The sequence below is a fragment of the Danio rerio genome, chromosome 15 (assembly GCF_049306965.1).
Source record: "Danio rerio strain Tuebingen ecotype United States chromosome 15, GRCz12tu, whole genome shotgun sequence".
Taxonomy (NCBI): Eukaryota; Metazoa; Chordata; class Actinopteri; order Cypriniformes; family Danionidae; genus Danio; species Danio rerio.
Window position 1 is genome coordinate 32883633 of NC_133190.1, and position 18105 is coordinate 32901737.

General features: G+C 37.7%; 1 protein-coding gene and 1 long non-coding RNA gene across 3 annotated transcripts in view; one reads left to right on the forward strand and one right to left on the reverse strand.

Moving 5' to 3' along the window:
- Positions 1-16712, forward strand: part of nlk2 (nemo-like kinase, type 2) — a 148696-nt gene extending 131984 nt beyond the window's left edge. The window contains exons 8-11 of one of the 2 annotated variants that reach the window (XM_017350980.4): positions 5606-5692; positions 7563-7761; positions 9701-9794; positions 11553-16712. In XM_017350980.4, coding sequence (XP_017206469.1) covers positions 5606-5692; positions 7563-7761; positions 9701-9794; positions 11553-11607 — 435 coding nt within the window. In that variant the 3' untranslated portion in view covers positions 11608-16712. 2 annotated transcript variants of the gene reach the window in all.
- LOC137487766 (uncharacterized) overlaps positions 1-18105 on the reverse strand; it is a 190447-nt gene that overhangs the window by 120424 nt on the left and 51918 nt on the right. The window lies entirely within an intron of this gene.

An 18105-nucleotide genomic window follows, 5' to 3' on the forward strand; every position in this document is an offset into this window, starting at 1 on the left:
TAGTGTCCATGTAAACATTCTCATTCAAAAAAAAATCCTTAGAGTTTAAGCCGTACCTGCCAACACTCCCTTTTTCACGGGAGTCTTCTGTATTTCAGACCCTCTTCCACCACCCTCCTTTTCTGTTATTTTCTCTCCTCACCCAACCCCAGGTCCAGGTCCACAGCTTTTTGGTAGAGTCTAAACCAACTCGCCAACTTTGTTATAGAAACCCGCTCCAAAGTACAGTTATTAACACCACAGTACAGTTACCGGTTCTCAACAATGTTATTCAGACACCTCACTCCCGAACACATCACCCTCTCTCACCCCCAACCCCCCCTACCCCCGGTCTTTCAAGTTTTTCAAAGAGACATGTTGGCAGGTATGGTTTAGCTCTGTATAAGTCTAATATTTCATTTATAATGGTCTTAAATTTGACTTGAGTAAACCTGCAGAAACACTGCTTTCAGTTTGAGCAAGTATGTTGATGGTCACCCCAAATTTTAACTTCAAAAACTGTATTTTTGTCTAGTTAAAAACTAAGGCTCAAATCGCTGCTCAAAAAGTGTGCGCAGTCTGATTCACAGGCCTGTCCGGGACTCACATTACTGAATTTGCTTGGTCCGCTTCTCCCACTGTCAGAAATGTGCAGGCGGATCATGAGCTCCTGCATGCCAGAGATGACTGAAAGCCTGGCTTGATGATGTCATGTGTCAAGCTCCTGACTCAACATTTGTCTAATTGAGCTTTGAATCATGGGGCAGGGAGAGGCCCAGTCCGAAGCCACATTCCCCCATAATCCTCAGCTAATACTGCCTAATACTGCAGCACACGATCACACCACCGCATAGAGGCCTCCATCATACACACTCACTGTCAGATACTGCCAACTACTCACCCTAAACTTGCCCACTGTGGGTCCTTAATCACATACGCTCACGCAACCTCACAGCTTTGGTACATCGCTGCACCCTGTGTGTTTTCTTGAGTCATAACACACAGGCATAGTTTCGGTTGGGCCCACACAGATTGTGACCTGCTGAATTCAGACGCCCAGCATTTGATCATGTTTCAGTTGTGTTAGAGGAGGCTGGCGTTTGGCACATGTGCGCCAACACAAATATAGAGCAAGATTTTTTTAGTGTGTCAGAAACAAATAACACAGTTGATGTAATCCAATTCTAGAATGAATGTTTTTTATAAGATGCTTATTTTTTGTGAATTGGTAGTGTGGAGAGCAGCTAATGTGCACCAATTAACAAAATTACACGCGTGCTTTAGGATTTGAATAAAAGAAAGCACTGCTTTTTTAATCCAGTTAATACTGTTGTACATCAAGAGTGAATTCATTAAAAGTGGTGGTAAAGATTTATACTTAAAGGGCACCTATATTGAAAATCATCTTTTGTTAGCTGTTTGGACAGAACTGTGTGTAGGTATAGTGTGCCCACAGTCATATTGGGGTGATATAAACATAATAAGTCTTATTTTTAATTTAGGATACGATTCCTTCCCATTTTATGGCCCACCGCAATGTGACGTAGGACTGTGGTTTCCCCTGCCCACCGAATTGACTAACAGCTCCGTATTAACATGTCTCAGTAGTAATGCGTATAATCATATCAACAAGACAGGATGTTTGCAAAGCAACTGGGATTAAAAGATCGGTTCTGTTCTCTGTGATCATCTGTCATCATCAAATGTGATCAAGAATCAGTTTTACAAGTTTGAGACGTTTTTAAAACAGTGCATGTTTGTAATGAATTGCAGCAATTTACTTCAGCTTTACTTCAGCTTTACTAATCACTGCATGTCAGTACAATTATAAAAGAAGACGCTTCAATCAGGATTTGTGGATGTTAAATCAGGTTTATTTTGTACATTAGCATAACAGATATCCATACAGTAGTGGAAATTAGCATGTATCTTGTCATATTTGCTGTGCAAAAACAGTGCAGTTAAACGTGCACCGTGTGTGTGTTTGTGTCCACTGTGTGTGTGCATGAAATTTGTAACAACATTGTGTGTGACTCATCATTGCATAAAGGCTTGAATTAACTCCACAACAAATACATCAAATAATCATTGGGAAAGTTCTTACTGTAGTATTTCTCACAAACGTTATGTGAGATCTGCTTCCTTCATGTCTGTCACTGTGCTGTTTATCTGACACAGAGATTGAGGCACACTCTGATAGGCACGTTGGAACGGTGTGGGGAGAACTAGCATTAAAGGCATGGGCAACAAAAATAGCTACATTGTGTTCAGAGCAGAGAACTCTAATATTTTGAAAGCTATAATAAATAATCTGATGGGTGTTTGGAGCTGAAACTATACAGACACAATCTGGAGACACAAAAGACTTCTCTTAAATCTTGAAAATGGATGCGGTTTAAAGGGTTAGTTCAACCTTATATGAAAATTCTGTTAGTAATTACTCACCCGTATGTTGTTTCAAACCCTTAAGAACTTTGTTCATCTTCAAAACACAAATTAAAATATTTTAGTTAAAATCCCAGAGTTCTCTCTTCCCCTATAGACAGTAAGGATCCCAAGATGTTCAAAGTCTAGAACAGGAACCAAAAATATTGTCAAAACATTCCACTTGACTTCAGTGGTCCAGCTATAATAATGCTCAGCTCCATAAATACTTGTGTGCCAAAGAAAATTAAAAATGATTTTTTTTTTTTTTTTTTGCCTATGTCTTCCACATCAGATCAAGGTGGGCTTTTACTACATTATACATTACATTATTATATATTATATCATTATATATAACGCTTGCATGTTGTGCTGCTGACTCTAATGGTAATACATCATACTGCCTGTAGTAAATGGAATCCATGATGACCTGACCAGACAGAAGAAACTAAATTGAACAAGTTTTTATTTTTTATTTTTTTATTATTATTATTATTATTATTTTATTTAATTTTTTTTGCTGCACAAAATGTTCTTGGAGCTTCATATTATTACAGCGAAACCACTGAAGTCACATGGAAGATTTTGACAATATTTTTGGTTCCTTTCTTTACTTTGAATGTCTTTGTGGTCCCTTTTATAAACATTTGCAGAGAAACCATCCTAAAAGTGAACGCACAGCAGAAAAAAAATGTATTTACTTATTAATGATTATAAATCATATGATGTTTAAAGTGGTTCAATGAAGTCAATATTTAAGTTAAACATCATTACTTAGTATTTACTTGCAGCTGCGCACATTGCTCGGTCAAGGTTGTTTGTTATAGTGGCAAATTGTGTTTCCCCCTTATTTTGTGCATACACTAAACTGTAGCTGTTATGGAGGATGAGAGAGCTCTTGGATTTCATCTACAATGTCTTAATTTACGTTCTAAAGATAAATGAAGGTCTCAAGGGTTTGGAACGACATTGGAACGAGTAATAATTAACATAAAAAAATTTTCTGATAAAAATTGATATATACAGTTGAAGTCAGAATTATTAGCCCCCCTGATTTATTAGCCCCCCTCTTTATTTTTTCCACAATTTCTGTTTAACAAAGATTTTTTGAATACATTTCTAAACATAATAGTTTTAATAACTCATCTCTAATAACTGGTTATTTTATCTTTGCCATGATGACAGTAAATAATATTTGACTAGATATTTGTCAAGACACTTCTATACAGCTTAAAGTGACATTTTAAGGCTTAATTAGGTTAATTAGGCAGGGTAGGGTAATTAGGCAAGTTATTGTAGAACGATGGTTTGTTCTGTAGACTATCAAAAAATAAAAAAAATAAATAGCTTAAAATAAAAATAAATAGCTTAAAGGGGCTAATACTTTTGACCTTAAAATGGTGTTTAAAAAAAGTATAACTGCTTTTATTCTAGCCAAAATAAAACAAATACTTTCTCCGGAAGAAAAAGTATTATCAGACGTACTGTGAAAATGTCCTTGCTCTGTTAAACATCATTTGGGAAATATTTATAAAAGAAAAAAAAATCTGGGCGGTGGGGGTGGGGGGGATGTTGGAGGGGCTAATAATTTAGACTTTAACTGTACATTTTCAGTTAACTTAAGAAATTTGAATGAAACAATACAGATTTAGTTTAAAATATAATTAAGTAAGTTTTGCATCAAATACATTATGATCTACCAGCAAGCTTTTCACATGCCAATAAGAACACATTACTACCATAAAGAGTTACAGCAATAATGCTGTGGATCCCTCCATAACTGGCAGAGACTTGAAAATTACCCTTGTTTGACAAATAAATAAGAGCACATGGTATGAGCAGGGCACAGTGGTTAGCACTGTCCCCTCACTGCAAGAAGGTTGCTGGTTTGAGTTGGAACCCTGTGTACACATGGGTTTCCTCAGGGTGCTCTGGTTTCCCCCACAGTCCTAAAACATGCGCTATAGGTGAATTGAATTGACTAAATTAACTGTAGCATATGATTGCATAAATTTGAGACTGTATAGGTGTTTCCCAGCAATGGGTTTCAGCTGATAGGGCATCCGCTGTGCTGGAATAGTTGACAGTTCATTCCACTGTGGCAGCCCCTAAAAAATAAGAGACTAAGCCGAAGGAAAATGAACGAATAAATGACAAATAAGTGATTAAAGTACACATTTCCAACATTTTCAAATGCTACACCTGAAACGACATGTTACTTTCAGGATATTTATCAAATCTCCAATCTCAATCTTTCCAATATCATGGATTTGCAGAGCATTCACAGCACTTACGAACCACACACCCCTGCTGAGATGTTGCCCACTTTCAAATCCGGATGATATTCTGGTCCCTACTGTAGATATGACTCAGAAGCTTTCTTCAATGAACGTCTGATTGCTTCTAGATAATCGCACACCTCGCTTCCGCCAGGCACCGAAAGCATTCATTCCTCCTTTCCCATCCTCTCCCTCCATCTCTCACCTTCACCTCCATCAGCTGTAGTCAGAACCCACAACACGTCATCCCGTTTTACAGGGTGAATCACCAGCCATAGTTCACATCTGCTCTCAGCTCAAAGAACCTAACCAGGGAAAACAAGCAATTACCGGTGGGCTTTTTCAATCAACTCTTTGGCGAGCCGGCCGGGGGCCTGGGATGGGGGAAGGTGGGCGGAAGAGATAATTAGACACGGTTAAAAATATCCCAGCTCATTGTCTCCGCTGTCCCACATCCTCAGATAATGTGCAGCTATTGGCGCAAAGATCATGTGCTCCTGGGAGGAATGTTTTGCATGTTTTTAGCGGCTGAACGGCCAGCGAGGATCACATGACAGCTCGATGTGCTCTTGTTTGTATGTTTTGCCTGCTTTTTACAAAACAATTAAATGATAAGGATTGTCCATGATTCTAATTCGTGTTCATTCTATGCACTGCGTTTCTGAAAGTGAATGTACTGTGGAAGTCAAACATATTCGCCCTGCTGTGAATTTGTTTTTCAAATATTTCCCAAATGATATTTAACAATTTTTCATAGTATTACCTATTATATTTATTCTTCTGCAGAAAGTCTTATTTGTATTATTTTATGGAGGAAAAAAATCTTTAGGGGGGCTAATAATTCGGACTTCAACTGTATGTTGTTGGTGAAAAGGAGAAGTTACTCTGAGACTGACTTGTCTTCCTGTTTCCTGTTTCTGCAGCCCTCACTTCCAGTCCTATATACCCTGTCCAGTCAAGCAACCCATGAGGCCGTTCACCTCCTCTGCAGGATGTTGGTCTTCGACCCAGTAAGTGTTCTTGATACTCTATTATCATATTTTCTTTTGGATTAAAGCATGTTAAATATACGTTCTGTTAAAAAATATATGACTCTGGTCTTATGTTGCATGGATATATATTTTAGGCAGTAGAAAAAATATATGGTCACACTTTATTGTGATGGTCCGGCATTAAGTTACATTGCATCTGCATGCCTACTAATTTTCATTTGATTAAAAGTCGACTGTTAGGTTGGGGTTTGGGTTAATGTAAGTTGACATGTACTTGCAAAGTTTCTTATACAGTAGTCAGTTAAAAGTCTGTTGAAGGAGCTGTATCAACAGATATTAAGCTGACAGTCTACTAATACTCAAATAGACAATCAAAAAAAGTGTAACCAAATATATTGTATGGGTCAAAATTATAAAAAAAATTTTTTAAATAATTTGCATATTAAGAAAAGTGTTGCATGAAGACATTTTTACACATTTCCTACTGCAAATGTGTCAAAACTTAATTTTGTAGAAGTATTATGCATTGCTAAGAGCTTATCTTGAACAAGTTTAAAGGTAATTTTCTCAATATTTAGATTTTTTAAACCCTCGGGTTTCAGATATTCAGATATCTCAGTCACGGTCATATCTCGACCAAATATTGCCTTATTCTAACAAAGCAAACAGTAATGAAATGATTTGTTCATCTTTCAGTTAATGTAATATTAATTTATAATTATTACTTTTTTAGTTCAGTTTGACATATTTGATTATTATTTAAACCAGATTTACCACAGACATGATGTAATATTTATGTCATTTATATCCATTTAAATTAGCATTTATATAACATAGATGTAATGCATTTTTTGTATTCTATTACATATGAACATCATTATTTCTGATATAACTAAATAATACAATATTGTAATATTTTTCTCATATATTAAATTTACTACAATATATATATATATATATATATATATATATATATATATATATATATATATATATATATATATATATATATATATATATTTCCATATAAAGTGTTATATTTTAGGGGGGAGGCTATAACATGCTGTCTGTATAAACACACAGACACACAGCAACACACTGTCTCTCATTCAAACACATTCACAAACATAGACAGCATCAAACAAACAAACACACACACGCACACACACACACACAAACAAACACACTTAAGCCCTTGCAACAGGGAGAGCTTACGCTGAGCGGAGCAGAAAAACAGAAAAAAACGAAAAAAATAAGCACTTTTCCGATGGTCCCTTACAGAGAGCTCCTCTCAGCGCGAGCTCTGCCGGCTAAAGTAAACGCAGACTGCAAGGGCTTAAACGGAGCTGTGCTCGTAATGTCGAGCGAAAAAAAGAAAGACAGCTGTGAAACATAACCAGCTTTGTCTTTCTGTAGGAAACACACTTTAGATATTTTTAGGGTAAGCGTTTTTTGAGTTATTGGCGTCTATAACTGAATGTGTGTCAGGAAAATCGAAAACAAAACCAACTGAACTGCGCTCATTTCTGGCGCCCCACTGGATATACAGCGCCCTAAGCATTTGCCTGTGGTGCCTATGCCACGGGCCAGCCCTGAGTTTGCTGAGTGTTGTAAATAACGGCGCTCACCTTCCTCGCGACAGAGCGCATAGGAGATAAATGACGTCAGTACATAATAACCGGTTATGGTTATTACTAAATCGATACCGAATTGTCCGTGTCTGCATCGCGGTGCACCGAAGAAACAATTAATTTTGACACCCCTAATATATATATATATATATATATATATATATAGTATTTATAATATATATTTGTTTTATTTGTTTTATTGTGTTTATATGTTTTACTGTAATATTTAAACTGAACTAATGTGTTCCCCGAAACAGTCGAAGCGAATCTCTGCGAAGGATGCCCTGGCACACCCGTATCTGGATGAGGGGCGTCTGCGATACCACACCTGCATGTGCAAATGCTGCTACACCACGTCCTCCGGCCGCGTTTACACCAGTGACTTCGAACCCGTCACAAACCCCAAGTTTGACGATGGATTTGAGAAGAACCTGACGTCAGTTCGGCAGGTCAAAGGTGAGCCACCAAAAACTCATTCACTTTTACACATTTATGAGGATTACAGTACACAACAGAGATGCACCAATAGACCGGCCAGAAATCCGCATTGGGTTTTTTTTGTTGCTCTAAACTAAAAATAAAACATTAAATTAAACAAATCTAGCAAACATAAACTATTCATTCACTATAAATCCTTCATTTTAATTTCTTTATTAATTATGTGATGTTTTCAACATTAAATTGATGGTACGAATAAGACGAATTAAACCTCTCTAGTACTATCATACCTTGTAATATACTGTACAGTTGAGGTCAAAATTATTAGCCAAATATTATTTATTTTTTATATTTTCCAAATATTTCACAAATTATTTATAACAAAGCAACAATTTCTTTACAATATTTCTTATGTTTTTTCTTTTGGAGAAAGTCTTAGTTTTATTTCGGCTAGGATAAAATATTTTTTTAATTTTTAAAAACCATTTTAAGTTCAATATTAATAGCTCCCTTTAGCATTATATTTTTACTAATTAACTAATTTTAACTAATTACCCTAACTCACCTAATTAACCTAATTAACCTCTGAAGAAACAAATATTTATATATTTTGTTTTGTTTATTTTTATTATTATTTTTATTTATTTATTTTCTTTTTTTTTTTTTGGCTTAGTCCCTTTATTAATCAAAGTTGCCACAGCAGAATGAACTTTCTAATTTATTTTATTTTATTTCAAAACAAAATCAGAACTGGCCACTGCATCACTACTACACAATCTACAACACGTGAGCCAAACAAAGTCAGTCTATTAATTTAACCTTTTGTCCCGATTCACCTCGCTTTGAAGACAACGTGTTCAAGAGCTAAAGGTCTTAATTGAATTGGAGCTATTTGAGAGCATGTGGCCGTCATGCCGTTGCGTGTTAATCAGAAGCCTCCTGCTGCTCCTGGTGTTTTTTGTGCCTTGTTTTCACCCTTCACTCGGGGCCCCTGGATCGGCGCTTGCCTTCCACTGTCAGCGGGTATTAGCGAGAGTCTGTCACTAAAAGCAGGCTTACTGTGCTGTCGGCTCAAAATAACTGTGCCCTTCACCCTCCCTCCTCTTCCTCCGTCCTGTGTGTTTCCACTGGAGGATTAGTCAGTGCGGATGGAGCCCAGCGCCTGGAGACTTTAAGCGCTTTAGGGAAGGCAGGCGTGTTTGGACGGCAAGGGGAAGCCCTCTTGGATCCACACATGAGGAGTTTCCACGTTGCCCAAGCTAGTTTTACGCTTTAGAAGATCTTACAGATATCATAATGCTGCAGAATCGACTCTTTGACCTGCTTCACTGCTAAAATAGACCTTGTCTTCTTTTATGATTAAGGATTTGCTCTGGAAATGTGTTGTAGAGTGTAACCAGTTTGTTTATATTAGTGTGGACACACAGTACACTATCATATACAGTATCAGTAGCATATATTATAGGGTCATTATTTATTTCATTCATTCAGTAGTCTCTATTTCAGTGGTCACCACAATGGAATGAACTGCCAACTATTCCAGCATATGTATTACGCATGTGGATGCCCTTTCAGCTGCAACCCAGTACTGGGAAACACCCATATACACACATACACTACTGCCGATTTAGTTTAATTCATGTCTTTGGACTGTGGGGGAAACCGGAGCACCCGGAGGAAACCCACACAAACACTGGGAGAACATGCAAACTCTACACAGAAATACCAATTGGCCCAGCCAGGCCTCGAACCAGCGGCCTACTTGCTGTGAGGCAACAGTGCTAACTGAGCCACCGTGCCATCCTGATGGTTTCTTTGAAGTCACATATAAACAAAATAGTTTTGTTTTTGTGAACTAAAATATGAGCCAAGTCATGATTAGCCACGATTGAATGTAACTTCTGCTGTTATTATTGTTTGTTTCTCATCGAGCCTCTGCTATTTCTCCATCACACAGAGATCATTCATCAGTTCATCCTGGAGCAGCAGAAAGGGAATCGAGTACCGCTCTGTATCAACCCTCAATCCGCTGCCTTCAAAAGCTTTATCAGGTGAGGCTGCCCTCTTCTGAACGTCTCTTCTGCTTTAATGGTTAAAGCTCTTTTCTCCAGGTCAGGTTTCATGCTGGAAAGCAATATGAGCATAATGAAAGTTAGATCTATATGTTCATAGCAATTTTTGCATTGTGACATTATTTTCATCACAAAAATTCATTTTAAGACCAGAAAAATGTGTCATTTAACAAAAATAATTGCAATAATTACAAATTATAAAGATTTTAAAAAACTGAGTGTTTTATACAGGTGTACGTTGTATTAAATAATACATATTACTTTTATTTAAATGCATTATTATTTATTTTTAGATTTCTATTTGTTAAAATGATTACTAAGTATACAATTACTATATAAATACAATGGTCATAAAATAAGCAAAACGCTTACATTTGTTTATGCAAAATGTGTTTTTTGCTAGAATAAACATATATACTTTATTTTAAACTTGAAATTAAAAAATCCCCAGGCAATTCTTTACTGAATTTATGATATTCACTCTCATGCCATACCTTTTCCTTTTACAAACATGCTAAATCAAAGCCAGTGAGTTTAAGAATCATGTTTGGACATGCTTTAGGTTAAAAGAAACATGTCATTGTTCAAAATTAACCCTAATTTTTTTATATAAAAGACCAGAGCTTGACATTAACACCAGGAAATGTGTTTAGATTTCAGCTGTGGTGGGTTAGACAGTCACTCCCACTAGCTACTTAGGCTGGTTGATAATTAATTAATATAATTTTTAAATTGTAGTTGTTATAAAAAAAAGCAGAGTTCAACAATAAGGATTTTCCAATGAGGGGCCAGCGTGAGAGATCACAATAATAACTGTGTTCGTGTAAGCAAAAGAAAGCAGGTGAATACGTGAATACCGAATGAGGCGATGTTGACGCACTGACGAGGGCTTCAGTGTCAAGGCTGATTTCAGGTGATATGACACACGCAAGTGTTTAAAGGTTTCAAAAAAAAAAACTCTTCCTTGCATGAAGCATCCGTGCCTGTAAACATAACTGGTGCGATTGGTTCTCTTTTAAATAGACTGGACAAAAAGTGATGCTTGTGCCCCACAGTCCTGCTGCTTTCAAGAGCTCCATTTTTTTTAAAGATGTTTTTGTAAGCAGCAGGTTCCTTTTTCACATGGTATGTTTTCATCTGCTTTCTTTTGCTTACAGTTATTTTAAGCTAATAATTGATTTTATTTTTATTTATTTATTTATTTATTTATTTATTTATTTATTTATTTTTGGTGTGGCTAGAGAAAAAAACAGTAAATCCTTAGTGTTGAGTCCTGAAAAATAAAAGCTAATTGCAATGCGACACTATGAATAACTCATAACTCATTTGCTCATGATCATTGAGCAAGGTCATACATAATACACAAAATAAGTGTAATCAATGAGGAGGCATGTGGAAAAAACACATCTAAATCAAGTCATTTTAGCATGCCAAAATCAAATTTTATGCATATAAAATAAATATTTTCCAACAACAAAATTGTGGCTAGTGAAAATGGCAAGTGGCTAGTAATGTTGGTAAAATACTAGCCAAGTGGCTGGTGATCAAAGAAGTTAATGTGAAGCCCTGTAAAAGACAGTATGTCTTAAATGGGAGCAATTGTTGCAAATGTTTTTGTTAAATCTAAACATTTTGATCTCATCTTCTAGCTTCCAGTCTCTCAACACTAGATGGAGACATCTCCTTATCCTTTACACAGGACCTAACAATCCCCTCTTTCTTTCATTGTGTCCACAGCTCAACAGTAGCTCAGCCCTCTGAGATGCCTCCATCTCCTTTAGTTTGGGAGTAGCTGAGGACAACAGAGAAGATGGCGTTGATCACAGTGGCAGTGGACGTCCCTCCGGCGGCCTGTCCCGTCCCGCGCCCACCCTCGCCCCTCCGGACTACTGACCCCCAGGCATCCCCAAACCTGCGTAGCATTTCACTGGAGTCTAGGACTAGCCAATGTTGCTGATATTTGTGTGTGTGTACTGTAATACTTACTAAATGGAGTTTTATAGAGGCAACCACTGCTGATGAGTTCAAGCGGGACAAGGGAAGGGTGGGCGTGGTCCTGGGGGGTCCGTTCGTTCATACCCACTGCTCTGTAGTAGTAAACTGAAGGTTCGGAAAGCTCTCGAACCTGTACTTTCGGCAGATAAAGTCGATCCCTGTGGACTTGAATGTATTGAAGAGCAGGGCGGCAGAATCTGTGCAGTATCCCTGAAGGAAAACTCATCACGACTATGTGTGCGAGTAATCATGCTTTATTTATTCACGGAAACAAGAAGTGCAGTGCATCATGTAGTATCGAAAAGAAGGCAAGTTTTTCTTAAGTCTGAAGTTTTTTCGCTCGCGATAGCACCTTAGAAAGAAACAGGGCCGTGGTATAGGGTGGGACAGGAAATATCCCTGACACACCAAGCCAAATCTTGGTTTCCGGTCAACGTCTTGCCATCCATTGGTCAGTTATGTTTTTCTAGAGTGGAGTTAGTCCGACCTGTTAGGGGACTTTCTGGCCAATTGAGAATGCTGAAGCGCAATCTGTGCCATCAGTGAGAGAGAAGACTCTGATTGGCTGTTCAGTTTTGAAGAGGAGTCATAGCTAATTCAGGAGTCATTAATAAAAGCCAAAGTGATGAAAATGAACAAAGAATTTAAAAAGGCACAGAGAGAAGGCTCTTATAAGGTATTTAGGTCATCTTACCTAATCACAGATATATTTGTAATGACAGAAAGAGTCTGGAATGAGCAAAGTGATCATTACATTGTTTATATTGAAAATATGGCACACATTATGTGCACTATTTGACTACTAATGGCACTTTATAATGCAGACTATTGTCAGTGAAAGTCCACAAGACCGCAACGTGACCCAATCTGTGGCATTGCTAGGAGATTATATGCACAGGTTTGGGCTCTGGGACCCTTTGCTAAAGATTTCAGTCATGGGACTTTACTGTTGTGGGCCTCTAGACCCTATGCCCTCCATTTCCCCCTACATTCAGTACACTGCTGTTGGCATCTAGCATATTTTTAGCTTTCAAATAGCGACAATTGTGGACAGCAAGAGTTTAGGATGCCAACTGTTATTGAGCCATAGACTATTGAATCCTGCTGATGTATAGACAGTTATTTCCTCTCACTCAGGCACAGATCAAACCTGCTATTAGGCCATTGGTTGCAGTCTTTGTAGTGTTTTCACACACACTAACTCAAGGTGAAGCTATTGCTGGCTTTTGCCATCCTTAGTTTTCTGGTGTCACTTGGTGTGTCAGGTCCGTATCAAGTTGTACTGGGCCTTGTAAATTTTAGCAATGGCGCTTACAAGAAGTTTAACCACTCATTTTACTAGTTCGAGCTACTCATTGTGTTTATTTGCTTTATTTTTTATGTAATAGAAGAGATTCCTCCATTTTCTCTTTTGTCCGTAGCCTTTTGTTAGAAATCTGTATTGATTTTGTTTTCATCTCATGTTTAGTTTTTGCGAGTAAAAGAAAAATCAGTATACCATAGCGCAGCACTTGGCAGAGGAACTGATTCAAAGGCTTCTTTTAGTACTCCTGAATGTGAATGTGTTGTGTCAATATTTAGTGCTGCAGATGGGTGACTGTATGGCACAGTGTCTCTGAACATTGGCCCAATCCCAAACGGCACACTTCATGTGAGCTTGTGGGCTTGCAGACATTTAGTGACCGCCATGTGCACTTGTCTGTGAAGTCCGCAAGACCGGAGGGTGTCCTAACCATCGGTTTAGCTTACAGAAGGGGGCTCTGAGCACATGCTATGCGCATTTCTGTCACACTTGCACTGAGGTGAGCTTCAAGCAGACCCGTGTGGTCTACCACAAGATTTTAGAGTGCCATTTGGGATACTATTGATGCCTGCTGATATAGACATGTATTTCCTCTCACACTGATTGGCCATTGGCTGTAGTCTTTTGCATTGTGTCAAAATTAACCCCAAACTTGAGGGTGGCCACAGTCAGCTTTCAATACTGCTAGTTATCTGGCCACAGCTTGGTGTGTCAGGACCCTTAGGTCCACCCTTATATAAATTTGTCCTGGGCCTTGTGAATTTTAACAATGTAAGAACTGTGACTACTCGTTCAGCCAGAGTAAGTTCTCATTGTGTTTATTAGCTTTGATTTTGAATGACTTTCTTCCGTTTTTGCTGTCATCTGCGCTCTTCCTTTCTCTATCTATATATATTTGTTCATATCTCACTTTCTGTCTCATATTCAACTTTTGTCAGTGAAAAAGATCAGTATTCCTTAGCGCAGCGTTCGGCAGTGATACTGATTGGTAGGCTTGTCTTAGTACTCCTGAATGTGGTTGTGTTGTGTCAGTATTTAGTACTTGGGATGGGTAACTGAACAGCACAGCAACTCAGAAGCAATGGCCCTATCCCAAATGGCACACTGCATGTGCACTTGTGGTCTTGAGAACTGCCTGGTCTACAAGCTGGTGTCCAAGTCATCATTTTAGCTTTCAATAGAGTGCTCATAAACTGCTATGCACCTTTTGTGAACTTCTGGTTACTACAGAACTTCTACCCAACAGTCAAGGCAGCATTACATCAATAAAATGTGGTCTCGGAGGAACGCCGTGTGCTAACAACACGTGACATGACAAGATTAAAGCGACAAGCAATTGGTCTGTCCTCATAGGACGCACCATGACTGAAAAACTTAAATACCAGAGCAATTCAGAAACATATAGTAGTGCACTGCATCCCAATTAAATGTTAAGGTTTATAATCTAATTAATACATATTACATATCTTTAACATTAATAAAAGTATAAGCCGAGTGACTGATGTTTGTTTATAGTCACAGTTCTAACGTAATTAGTTAACTTATTTTAAATATTTGAGGTTAATTATCTGCTTATGCTTTCAGTATGGCTATAAATGGGATGTAAAATGGGATTCAAATTCACATTGGTTGCATTTAACACTGAACAAAGCACCTGAGGTGTTCAATCTCAGTAGATTATGCTGTTGTTCAGCAGTGACATCACTGAAATAAAAACTTAAATAGGAACTTTGCAGGTCGGTTAGGACAAAAACTCTTTTTAACATGGAAAAGATAGCTGTTATTGTGTCACAATGTTGCTTGTAGTTCGGACACAGATGAAGACCTAAAGAGTTTAGGGTGTCATTTGGGAATGGGCCATTGCGGATCCAAAGCATGCAAGGAGAAATTGCTGTATCTAAATGGCAAAGGGCGAAGGAAGCTTTGTGTCCAGAAATCTTACAGGTGCTTGTCTGTAACTGAGACTGAAAACACCCAACTAGCATGTAGCGACATTAGAAGGGAAGGTTTCTCAAATGAGCTCTGCTTTCCTTGATGAAGTATATAGAATAGCATGCAAACCAAATTACAACAAACCTGCAATTTGATGAAAAATAGGTTGAACTGTAGGTCAGCCAAAGCATTCCATAATTGCATTGGTATATTACCAAAGCTTGTCTATGAAGACAAGCGGTGACCGCCATTGTGAATGCATGTATGGACCCCGTGCATGTTTCTGACTGTGGCATCACACTAGTAGTGTATGTCTTTTTAAACTCCCCTTAAAAGTCTTGAAGGACAGGTGGCGATGATTTGAAAAGAGTGTGTGCCTGGGAATGGCAAATGTCTGGGAAAGCAACCGGGAGTAGTTTTCGCTCACTGTATCATGCTTAAATTTCCCATAATGCTTTCCGCACTCTCTCAGACTAAAAGAAAACAAATATTTAATATATTTTTAGATAATTATTTTTATTTCATCCTCAATGTGCTATGGCATGCTTTCCCATGATCCACTGAGTATGGTATGTAAATAAGTGAGTAGCAGGTAGATTTCAATACAAACGAAAAATCTACAAAAAAAAAGTGACGTATAAAAACTCGCCAAACAACAACAAAAAAAATGTAATACTGCTGTATAGAAGTTGAATTAGCCTGCACATTTTTTAGGGCTGTGAAATTTGATTTTATTTTTGAGACTTGCATATAAATGTACATATATTTTTGTTTCCTCTTTTCTTCTTTTTATTTCCCCCCTGCACAAGAGAGTGTAGACAAAGGAATAATCCAAAACAGTATAAGTACAAAAACCAACAAAAAACACATAACCAATTATGTTAATTGTGTCTTGTGTGCTGCAGAGCTGTGGATATAAGTATTGAAGTAGAGCCCTTTTTTCATTATTATTATGATTAATATTATGATTAATTTCCTTTAAAGAAACACTGAACTGTTTGTGTATATGTATATAATGGATTCACATTGTTGGTCTCTACCTCTTGAGCTCAATGACTTGGTTGTTTACCTCCACGCTTTTATTTTTATGTGGAGATTTAAAACTTGAATGTCCCTTCCGACTTTTATATTCCTCTCAAACCCTGTATAAAGAAATCAGTCATTCAATTGCGATTGGTTGGAGGTGGTTCCCATCATCATATCCTTGTACAAAGTACCATGTTTTCACCCCAGTGTTCTCTGACTGTTAGATCCCATACAGACAACCCACGATGATTAACATGGTATCCTTCACCAAGAGACGTCAGATGAGATAGGCTTATAAAATAAGTGGCAAAGGAGGTAAAAAGCAGTCGTACCTAAGATAATTCAAACCGATTGGAGCCTGTGAAAAGAGACAAACAATTGGGCCAAATGAAGAAGGTACTGCACTTGCTCTTGAGTTTTTATAAGGAAGTTTATACTCAGAGTTAATGGTATTTCAATACATTTTATGACATATATGGCTATAATATAATTCGCATTCGATGCCCTGAAAGCAGAGGTGATTGTTAGGGACCGGAAGAACTCTGTGGATTTGTTCTGTGTTTTGAATCACCGGTCTCTTTTCAGAGTGTAGATTTGAAGTACAGTGGTGAAGCTCATTAAATGTTGACATTTAAAAACTGTGTGTTGTTTCTGTCCCTTTTTTACTTACAGATATGGGGATTTATAAGCACTGAATTTAAAAATGTCTTTCACAGCATTTTTGTCATGGAGTGAAACCAGGATGACAATTGAACGCCAATTTATATGCCAGTTTTTGGTTTTTAGTTATGATAAATGTGTCCTAGTATTCCCTGTTTGCATAATGTAAGTCTGAGGTGTCCCCAGAATGTGTTTGTGAAGCTTCGGCTCAAAATATGGATCATTTATTATGCTGCAAATGCCTTTTATTTGGTGGAAGCAAAAACACATTGGGCGTCCCAATTCGCAATTCACTATCGGTCCGAAATAGTATTTGAAAATAGAATTAGTATATCCCAAATCGTAGTATGTTAAAGAGTATGCCAAAGGTTCCTGGATGGTTTACTATTTCCGGTAAACATTTTAAGTGTAAACCATCCATACTCTAGCCACTGATACTGCCCACAGTACATTGCGCTTTGGATGTGAATTCGATTAGAACTACAAACGTGGGTGAAAAGTGTAAATAAACTACAAACATGATGGACGCATGAGACCAACAGTGAAGTAGAGAGGCTTTGATAAAAATGTTTGTATGATTGTTAATTAATATGTAGTCAACTGGGACATATTTAAATAGCATTTTCTGTATTATATTTCATCTGCAACAACAATACTGAACTGGATTGATTGGACATTAATGTCTGAATGCAGAATTATCCACACACCTGAGGAGATTTCTCTGCATTAAAAACTCAAGAATAGGCGATTACCCTGCTGCTGCTTATCCAATTTGGTAGGAAATTACATATGCAGAAATGTGGATGATGTGTTGATGATTGACAGGGCTCATAACTAAGCAACACAACGATCTGTTAATGAGGAAGTAGTATGTCCCAACACTGTTTTTGTGTTACTTTAAATGCAAATGAGCGGCACCATTTTCAAAAGAGGGCCAAGCCTTAAAAGGGGCCTATTATGTCTCTTTTGACAAGATAAAATAAGTTTCCTAATGTCCCTAGAGCAGGGGTGTCCAAACTTGGTCCTGGAGTGCCATTGTCCTACAGATTTTAGCTCCATTTTGGCTCAACACACCTCCAAGGATGTTTCTAGAAAGCCTAGTAGGAGCTTGATTAGCTAGTTTAGATGTACCTGATTGGGGTTGGAACTAATCTTTGCAGGACACCAGCCCTCCAGAACCAAGTTTGAATACCCCTGCCCAAGAGTGTGTAGGTGCAGTTTCATCTCAAAATACCTCACAAATTAATCAAATAACTCTTTTTAACTGCCTCCTTTTGGCTTTATTAATACAAATTGTGAAATTTTGGTGGCTGTAAATATAAATTCCAATGAGATTGTGCTCTTTACAAAAGTATGAGGGGCTACAAACAGCTT